This window comes from Gopherus flavomarginatus, chromosome 9, assembly GCF_025201925.1.
Source record: "Gopherus flavomarginatus isolate rGopFla2 chromosome 9, rGopFla2.mat.asm, whole genome shotgun sequence".
In the NCBI taxonomy this organism is placed as follows: Eukaryota; Metazoa; Chordata; order Testudines; family Testudinidae; genus Gopherus; species Gopherus flavomarginatus.
In genome coordinates this window covers 67,004,541-67,014,968 of record NC_066625.1, presented here as the reverse complement: position 1 = coordinate 67,014,968, position 10,428 = coordinate 67,004,541, and the positions used below count along the sequence as shown (strand labels likewise).

Below are 10,428 nucleotides of genomic sequence, written 5' to 3'. Positions count from 1 at the left end.
GAAAGGATGGAGGAGTTGCACTGTATGTAAGGGAGCAGTATGATTGCTCAGAGCTACAACATGAAACTGGAGAAAAGTCTGTTGAGAGTCTTTGGGTTAAGTTTAGAGGCGAGAGCAACAAGGGTGATGTTGTGTTGGGCATCTTCTACAGACCACCACACCACGAGGATGAGGTAGACGAGGCTTTCTTCAGACAACTAACAGAGGTTTCCAGATCACAGGTCCTGGTTCTCATGGGGGACTTCAATCACCCTGACTTCTACTGAGAGAGCAATACAGCAGAGCACAGACAATCCAGGAAGTTTTTGGAGATTGCTGGGGACAACTGCCTGGTGTAAGTGCTGGAAGAACCAATTAGGGAGTGTGCTCCTCTTGACCTGCTGCTCACAAACATGGAAGAATTGGTAGAGGAAGTAGAAGTGGATGGCAACCTGGGCAGCAGTGACCATGAGATAGTCGAGTTCAGGATCCTGACAAAAGGAAGAATGGAGAGCAGCAGAATATGGACCCTGGACTTCAGAAAAGCAGAGTTTGACTCCCAGTTGGAGTTGCAGCGAGCAAGGGATGTGAAGGGTAACAAGAAGGGTTTCTACAGGTATGTTAGCAACAAGAAAGTAAGGAAAAGTGTGGGACCTTTACTGAATGGGGGAGGCAACCTAGTGACAGATAATGTGGAAAAAGCTGAAGTAATAAGTGCTTTTTTTGCCTTGGTCTTCACAGACAAGGTCAGCTACCAGACTGCTGAAGTGGGCATCACAGTATGGGGAGGTGAGCAGCCCTCAGTAGTGAAAAAACAGGTTAAGGGCTATTTAGAAAAGCTGGACATGCACAAGTCCATGGAGCTGTATCTAATGCATCCAAGTGTTTTGAAGGAGTTGGCTGATGTGATTGCAAAGCCATTGGCCCTGATCTTTGAAAACTCATGGCGATTGGCAGAGGTCCTGGACGATTGGAAAAAAGCAAACATAGTGCCATCTTTAAAAAATGGAAGAAGGAGAATCTGGGGTGTGACGAGTTGGATCACAGAAACCCCCTTGGGGCTGCCAACTGATGTGCCAAGACTACTTCTGCCCCTGCTTTCCCTGCCAGCTTGGGACTCCAGCACCCTGTCTTGTTGAGCCAGACACACCAGTTTGCTCCAACACAGACCCAGAGTCTGAACCACGTGCCCTAAAGCTGCAGACTTAACTGGAAGCAACTTAAGAAGTGTTCCTGTCTTTAACCCTCAGATGCCCAACTCCCAATGGGGTCTAAACCCCAAATAAATCCATTTTACCCTGTATAAAGCTTATACAGGGTAAACTCATAAATTGTTCACCCTCCATAACCCTGATAGAGAGAGATGCACAGCTGTTTGCCCCTTCCCCCCAGGTATTAATAAATACTATGGGTTAATTAATAAGTAAAAAGTGATTTTATTAAATAGAGAAAGTGGGAGAATGAATGTGAAAGGATGAATGAGTTAATGTAAGGATGTGGCAAAGAATCTATGAATGAACATGAGTGGGAGAATGAATGATATGTGAAAGGAGGAATGAATGAATAAGCGGGTGATTGATTATGAAAGAGACACACAGTGAAAAATCAGTGTGTGGGTGAGAGAGAGAGCGAGAGAGAGAGAGAATGAGGTAGAAAGAATGGGGAAATTCAAAAACAAAGCAGAGGACAATGTAGGGAAAAAAAGAGAAAAGTATAGAATAGAATTGAGAACAGAATACCCAAGTAGAGGAGGATGACAGAGGAGAAAAGCAGAAAACAAGGTAGGTCTGGAAAAGCTGTGATAAATAACCGAGCAGAACTTTCAGAAACTAGTACAAAATAAGAGTCGAGGAACTAGAAATAGGAGAAAACAGTAGAAAGGCCAGAGGACACAAAAGTTTTTGTCCATTTCACCATTTACTGTAGTTCATATCCTTCAAATGTCAGGAAGGAGGAAGGGACACAATAGACATTACCCCATACTCCTATCTTGCCTCCAGCTTTTTAAAATAAGTATATGGCTATGTCTGTACTAGGAACCAATTACAGGTATAGGAATACAGTATATACTGGCAAAGAGCTCCTAGTGTGGAGACAGTTATGCTGGCAAAACGCACTTTGGTTTAGTATAACCAGTCCCCATGTCTACAACAGGCTATACTGGTAAAAGTGGAGTGTTGCCATTATAACTGCATCTATACTAGTGTCTTTTGATGGCACAACTATGTCAATCATGGATCACACTTCTTCACCCGTGACTGATGTAGCTATGGTGGCAGAAGTCTGTAGTGTAGGCCTACGTGCACTTCCATGACTCCCACTGAAACCATGCACTACCCAAGACAGATGTCCCTGATTTTCATTAAAAAATTTGTTCCTCCTAATCACATATCCAGCACCAAAACTGCACTAAGGTCTTGAGTGACCTCTTCATGGCCGTATCCAGGGATCTTTACTCCATTAGTCTCTTTGCTAACTCCCTCTCCTTCACATCAGACACAAGCCCCTTAGCTTTGTCCTTCACCATTTAGCCTTGCCGCATCAATTCTTAAGATTTCAAACCATTGACCCCTGCGCCTTTGCTCTGCCACACATGAAGAGTCTTAATTTCCTGCCTTCCACTTATTCCTCATTCACCTCCACGTTTTCTCCTATGTTGCCCCTCACACATGGGAAAACTCCTTGCCAAAATTTCTAAATTCATCCTAGCGTCCTTAACACCTGTCCCTGCCAAATCACTACCAGCTGGCAGCAGTGAGGCAAGTGACAAGCCATCACTTTCCCCCCCTAAATTCTGTTCATTTTATCACCTGATTTTCCTCCCCCCACATCATCACTGCATTTGGAGGCTGGTTACATCCTGACAACCAGACTGGAAGCAATCTGGACAGGGATCGCCTTATGGGCTATTTGTGTCCATACAGCACCCAGCCCAGCGGGGCTGTGCGCCTGGAGGTGGGGTTGCTAGGAGGGGCAGTGAGAGATGCCACCAGACTGTCTTCTGGCCTCCACGCCAAGCAGCTGGGAAAGGGAAAAGACAACATCAGCCAGGCTGCCCATGTCGGAGATGGTGGCAGTGGGTTCACGGGTGGAGTTACAAGGCGGGGGCTCCCCACTGCCCCCCTAAGGAGCAGAGCCCGGAACCAATCACGGGGGCATCCAAGTATTAACCCCTCCTCCCCCGGTAGGCGCCCGGAACCAACCCCGCGGGGTGGGCGTGGGCGTGGGCTCCACAGACCAGCCCTCCTGCGATTTGGAGCTGCCAGGCCGCGCAGCCCCTCTCGCCAGGCCGAGACACGCGACGATTTACCGCCCCTTCCCGCGCAGGGGTGGATCCGGTTGCCTAGTGAGAGCGACGCTACTCAACGGCCCCTCAGCAGGGACAAAATGGCGGCGGGCTGCGGCAGCGGGGCCCGGCGAGGCGCGGGCTGCGGTTCAGCTGGGGTGAGGCGTGAGGGAAATTTGGGCTGCTGGCTACTAGGGGAGGCCCCTCAGGCTGGTCCCGGTCCCGGTCCCGGTCCCGGGGAGGCTGTGGTGGGGCCCATCCCGGACCGGCTGGGTGAATGCGGTTACTGGGTCAGGGTCTCACCGGAGGTGCCCAGATGAAGAGGTGGCAGGGGGAGTTGATCGGATTAAGGGTTCAGGCCCGCGTTGGGGAGGGGGGATATGGGCGGCCTAGGGGATCAGACGCGGGGGAGGCGATCAGAGTGTGTGGAAGTGTCTGGGGCAGTTGGGGGCTAGACCTGGGGGAGGGGAGGTCGATCAGGGTTGTGGTGGGGTGTGTGAGTGCTTAGGGGTTCAGACCCAGGGATGTCTGGGGAGTCGATTGGGATTTTGGAGGGTGGGTCGGGGTAGATTAGGGGTCAGACGGGTGGGGAGAGTATCCAGGAGGGTTGTTACCTGGCACAGTGCCCTGAGCTGGATGCCCTTTCTAAGCAGGGGGTGAGGTGTGATCCAGTGTGCTAAGAAAGGATGCCTCACCTGGCCTGCTCTCCTCAGGTGTGGAAATCCCACAGGATCCTGCCCCATCCTGCCATGCCAAAGGAGACTTTGATGCATGGAGACTTCCTGGCTAAGGAGGAGGAGTACAAGTAAGGAGAGAACTGTGAGGCGAGGAGGAGAGGTGCTCCCTTGACCCTATTTTGATACCAGTAAAATACTGTGTTCAGAATAGATTGATCAGATTGGACAAGGCAAATGCTCCAGCACTTTCAGGATGGGTGCTGGGTTTTTAGGGGGACCCCAGCACTGTTCTTTGTTGGATGGCCTCTCTGTCTCTTAGCAGCCCCACATTCAATTCACAGCTACCCAAATCCACAGGCCCAACTGTCCTTACCAAACAGTTATGGCCAGAAGTATTAAGAGTACTCTTTTCATTAGGATATCTGGTCATGGCAGAAATGACATTTCTTGCTAACTAGTGCTCTGACACCTCCCGCCTCCCTATTGGCACCTTACACAAAAGGCTACAGCTTAAACATTTGCACTGTACTAGGCCTCAGTGTGGATAGGTTGGTTTAGGAGTTTGATTTTTTTTTTTCCTTTTAAAGCTGCATCTTGAACTCACCTTTAGTAAAAAGATGCGATGACTTTAGAATATGAAAGTTCCTTTAGAGTTGTCATGGTTTAAAGCCCCACTCTGAACCTTAGCATCCAAAAGATGGGGTACCAGCATGAATTCCTCTAAGCTCAAATTACCAACTTACTACTTGTAGCGCTGCCACCAACCAGGAATTCCAGTGCCTGGTACACTCTGGTCCCCCCAAAACCTTGCCTGGGGACCCCCAAGACCCAGTCCCTCTGGATCTTAACACAAGGAAAGTAAACCCTTTCCCTCACCGTTGTCTCTCCCAGGCTTCCCCTTCCTGGGTTACCCTGGAAGATCACTGTGATTCAAACTCCTTGAATCTTAAAACAGAGAGGAAAATCCACCTTCCCCCCTCTCCTCTCTCCTTGAGAGAGAAAGTAATCCTAACACAGAGAGAAATTAACCTTTCTCTCCCCCTTCCCTCCTTTCTTCCCACCTATTCCCTGGTGGATCCAGACCCCGTCCTCTGGGGGTCTCAACAGAATAAAAAAACAATCAGGTTCTTGAACAAGAAAAGCTTTTAATTAAAGGAAGAAAAAACAGTAAAAATTATCTTTGTAAATTTAAGATGGAATATGTTACAGGGTCTTTTAGCTATAGACACTGGGAATACCCTCCTGGCCTAAGTATACAAGTTCAAAGTAAAATCCTTTCAGCAAAATACAAATTTGAACTCCTTCCAGCCAAATACACATTTGCAAATAAAGAAAACAAACATAAGCCTAACTCACCTTATCTACCTAGTACTTACTATTCTGGACATATAAGAGACTGTATCAAAGAAATTGGAGAGAAACCTGGTTGCACGTCTGGTCCCTCTGAGCCCCCAGAGTGAACAACAACCAAACACTAACAGCACACATACAAACTTCCCTCCCTCAAGATTTGAAAGTATCCTGTCCCCTGATTGGTCCTCTGGTCAGGTGACAGCCAGGCTCACTGAACTTGTTAACCCTTTACAGGCAAAAGAGATATAAAGTACTTCTGTTCTATTAACTCCTACTATTTGTTTCTGACGAGTGCTCAAAACTTCCATTTAAAAAGTTAAAAATTGCTGTTAGATTAAAAAAAATAAGACATTTCTAGCTGAAGGGTAGAAACCACCCTCTTTCAATTAACTCCCCTCTTAGGTGTCTGCTCTCTCTCTCTTCCTATTATCTGTTAGGGATATGTGATGATACATCTGGTAAGACAACTTTATATTACATAAAAAAACCCTCCTTACATTAAAATAATGTTAAGGTTGCGAAAGTTAAGCACTCAAAAGTTAGGAAATGTTGGAACTAAGGTTGCCCATGAAACCTTAATTCACCCTTTCTCCCCCTGTGCATATGCCTAATGGTTCAGTCTTCAATTATATAATCACATAATACTATTTCCACAGAATGCCAGCATCATTTCCCATGATTGCTGTCAGCCCTACCTATGTAGGTTTTAATTAAAAAATTTTATAAGTGTTGAGCGACATAAGGTATAATAAAAAGTAGTGTCTGAAAAAGCAGAGATGTGTCTTCTTCACACATTTTGGTTGTACAAACTTGTTCTAATACATGATTGTGTTTTATCTTCTGGCCTTGGGTTGCAGCTTGAATAGCTTTTTCACTCTGCTGCAACATTTAATGTAATTATTAGTCTTATTCTAAAAGGAAAATCTAGTAGCACAGTGGAATAGAAATTTTGCATTGTGTTTGTTTTTTTAAGGGGAGGAGGACAATTTAAAATAATCCGTTTAACTTGTGCCCAACAGAGCATTACATTTTCTAATGCAGAAAAGTATAACTGACTGGAATAAAAGCACTGCAAAAGCTTTTTTATTTTAGATGTGTAAAAGTGAAATAAGTTGAACTTAAAAAATAATCAGCTATTTTAACTTTATTGTAGGAAAGTAGTACCCTGGGTGGGGTTTAGGGAATTAAAATATATATGTATCTAAAAGGCAGATTGCATATATGACATCAGTCTGTTAATACAGAAATAGATAAGATGTTGCTACTTCCCACAATAAAGGAACCTATAAGTATTTCATTCTGTTTTGTAGACATGAGTGCTTATTCAATGCTTGTGTACTGCCAAACTGCAGAGATTCCATTTAAAATTTATTTCCTTTAAACTCTTCAGGTAAACTTAATAACAAAGCTATCTTATTGTCTCAGGCAACTGAACGCAGAATTAGAAGCAAAAACAGCAGAGTTGGTGCGACAGGCCGAAGAAGTAATAGTGAGTTAATTTAGGCTATATTACATAATGCAAATGTAGCTCACATGCACAAAGTGCCAATTCTTGAAAAAATTCTCTGTCTGTGGGAGGTAGGAAGCTTTCATGGGCAAGTTGGACATAAGTCATGTATTTCTGCAGAACTTAAGCCTTTTTATTTAAAAAAATCCTTCTTAATACAAATTGAATATGAATATGCTAGCTACTGAGTCTGCAGGAGCTGGAGCCTTTGTGGTTGTTTAAAATGTTTCCAAGCTACAGCAAAGCAAAATTAAAGGGATACTTGAATTTGGTCCAAATTTACTTTTTTTTAAAACAAAAACCAAAGAAACAAAAACAACCCCAAACTAGGGTTGTCGATTAATCGCAGTTAACTCACGTGATTAACTCAAAAAATTATTTGCGATTAAAAAAATTAATTGCGATTAATCGCAGTTTTAATCGCACTGAAAACAATAGAATACCAATTGAAATTTATTAAATATTTTTGATGTTTTTCTACATTTTCATATATTGTATTCTGTGTTGTAATTGCAATCAAAGTGTATATTTTTATTAAAAATATTGCACTGTAAAAATGATAAACAAAAGAAATAATGTTTTTCAATTCACCTCATACAAATACTGTAGTGCAAACTTTGTCCCGAACGTGCAACTTACAAATGTAAATATTTTTTGTTACATAACTGCACACAAAAACAGAACAATGTAAAACTTCAGAGCCTACAAGTCCACTCAGTCCTATTTCTTGTTCAGCCAATTGGTAAGAGAAACAAATTTGTTTACATTTACTACAGGAGATAATGCTGCCCTCTTATATATGGTGTCACCAGAAAGTGAGAACAGGAATTTGCATGGAACTTTTGTAGAAACATTGCAAGCTATTTACATGCCAGATATGCTAAACATTCGTATGCCCTGTCATGCTTCTGCCACCATTCCAGAGGACATTCTTCCATGCTGACGATGCTTATTTAAAAAAAAAAAGAAATGTTTATTAAATTTGTGACTGAATTCCTGAGGGGAGAATTGTATGTCCTCAGTTTTGTTTTGCCTGCATTCTGGCATATATGTCATGTTATAGCAATCTCGGATGATGACCCAGCACATGTTGCTCATTTTAAGAACACTTTCACTGCAGATCTGACAAAACGCAAAGATGGTACCAGTGTGAGATTTCTAAAGAAAGCTATAGCACAAGGTTTAAGAATGTGAAGTGCCTTCCAAAATCTGAGAGGAATGAGGTGTGGAGCATGCTTTCAGAAGTCTTAAAAGAGCAACACTCCAATGTGGAAACTACAGAACCCGAACCACCAAAAAAGAAAATCAGCTTTCTGCTGGTACCATATGATTCAGATAATGAAAATGAAAATGCGTCTGTCCGCACTGCTTTGAATTGTTATTGAGCAGAACCCGTCATCAGCATGGATGCATGTCCCCTGGAATGGTGGTTGAAGCACAAAGGGACATATGAATCTTTCATGCATCTGGCATGTAAATATCTTGCGACGCCGGCTACAACTGTGCTGCATTATTTCCTGCAAATGTAAACAAACTTGTTTGTCTGAGAGATTGGCTGAGCAAGAAGTAGGACTGAGTGGACTTGTAGACTCTAAAATTTTACATTGTTTGTTTTTGAATGTAGTTATTTTTGTACATTCTACATTTGTAAATTCAACTTTATGATAAAGAGATTGTACTACACTACTTGTATTAGGTAAATTGAAAAATACTATTTCTTTTTTTTAACAGTGCAAATACTTGTAATCAAAAATAAATATAAAGTAAGCACTGTACGCTTTGTATTCTGTGTTGTAATGTCTACATTTTCAAATATATTGATTTAAAACATCCAAAAATATTTAAATAAATGGTATTCTATTATTGTTTAACAGTGCAATTACTCGCTTGACAGCCCTACCCCAAACCAACAGAAGCATATCCACACTGTTATTTGGGAGGGCGAAATCCACATCTTAAATAAACATTACATTTCAGTGTTTGAAACCAAGTCATTGCAGCAGTGATACCTTACAGTGAAATTAATTATAAATAAGTGAAACTGACTTAATTGATTTGCATTGTTCAAGTTGGGAGAAGTACAAAAAGTAAACAGCATAACTGGTAATAGTGTTGTTAATAACAAAGAAGCTTGTTTAAAGCAAAAAGTATTCCTTTACTAAGGCAGTCACTAGGATCTGGATCAGGCAGACTGAAGACTGGCAACAGACAATATTCTTGTTTGTATCAAAAGAGAATCATAAAATCTCAACCTTAAGAAACAAATCAGGCTTGTTCAAGCAATAACTTAGATAGCAAGTAGGCATGTTCCCTCAGTTACTTACAGTATTGCAATCCATATCAAAAAAAGAAAAAACTAAAGTCATATGCAGAAGTGCATAGTTCTTGAAGCCACTGCTCAATTATTAGAATCACTAATCTTCATACCCACTAGGTATCACCTATTCCAGTGGCTCACCTGGACACTGACAAACTGAGCCTAACTGTCTGGTTTCTGAAAAGAAGCAGCTGAAAGAGGCATTCAGAGTGCCATCTGCTTTTCTTTCTTCAAAAAAGAAATCTGCCAACTGGCTGTATTTCCTTGTGTGGCATAAGATCCAAAACCGTGTGGTTAAAGCTCAACCAGCCCAAAGCTAACTACAATAGCCCGCGTTGTAGAATTTCTCCAAGATAGCTAGATTTAAGACCCAAGAAAAGATTATCTGAAAGAATATGGACATCAAAAGACTCCGCAGAGCAGCAGAAATTAGAAGGTCTCCTCTGGTGCTCGGGTTCCCCCTTGGGACATAAATCCAATCCTGGAAGTGTGAGTAAGCATCCTTTTAAACCGTTACATAGTTTTCTGTATCTATAAAGGTGGCATTTAGTGGCCATCACATCCAGCAGAAGAATCAGAGTTAGAAGCGCTATCAGTTGATCAGTTTTCCATGTTTTAAGGCAAAATGATCCTAAGAACATATGTTGCCTTTAGTCCAAAGGCAAACAGTTCTGCAGGGCTCAAGTGATAGCTCCTTTTTTTGGGAAGCCATCTCTCCCAAAGAAGGAGTTGTGGCAGGCGGGGTCTGAAGAACCAAAAAGTTAAGGAAAACTTAGTCCCTGAATCATCTAGTAGCTTGGGGGCAAGAAAGCCTTCAAATCCATCACCTTCAAAAAAGCTTTCAAGTCCATTCCTTCTCCCCTTCAAAAATTGAAGCCCACCCACCGAGATCAAAGTAGCATCATCGTCCCCAAAATCTCATGTCCTACAAAGAAATCTGTAAAATTAGCCACATGCTCTTCGATACATACATTTTCTAAGTGCTAAAGATCAGATGTGCAAGTGTCCACAGAAACTTCCCTGGTGGAAGGAAGCGGTGTTGCCTCAGTAATCTTAACACTACCTTTGACTAATAAATTTTCTGTATATAGTTCAATCTCCCCTTATGCATTTTGCTTAAAAGAAAAACCCAACAATTCCATAGATGTGCAAACTTGCAGGTAACATTTTCCCCAGTAGTTAGGACACTTAAAGCAAGAATAAAAATAAGTAAGGGAAGAAAATACCACATGACAGTACTGGCATGTTGGGGATGGGTGTGTGGAAGAATCCAGTGTTTGTTTGAAAGAAGCAGATATTGGATGTTTTT

At 42.4% G+C, this 10,428-nt stretch overlaps 1 protein-coding gene across 2 annotated transcripts in view; it reads left to right on the top strand.

The window, feature by feature from the left end:
- Positions 1-3,157: 3,157 nt before the first annotated feature.
- Positions 3,158-10,428, top strand: part of TEX9 (testis expressed 9) — a 52,423-nt gene continuing 45,152 nt past the window's right edge. The window contains exons 1-3 of one of the 2 annotated variants that reach the window (XM_050967992.1): positions 3,158-3,423; positions 3,979-4,070; positions 6,721-6,784. In XM_050967992.1, the coding sequence (XP_050823949.1) occupies positions 3,367-3,423; positions 3,979-4,070; positions 6,721-6,784 (213 nt within the window). In that variant the 5' untranslated portion in view covers positions 3,158-3,366. Of the gene's footprint in view, positions 3,424-3,978; positions 4,103-6,720; positions 6,785-10,428 lie in introns of those variants that run through there. The other variant, XM_050967994.1, reaches the window with a different exon arrangement.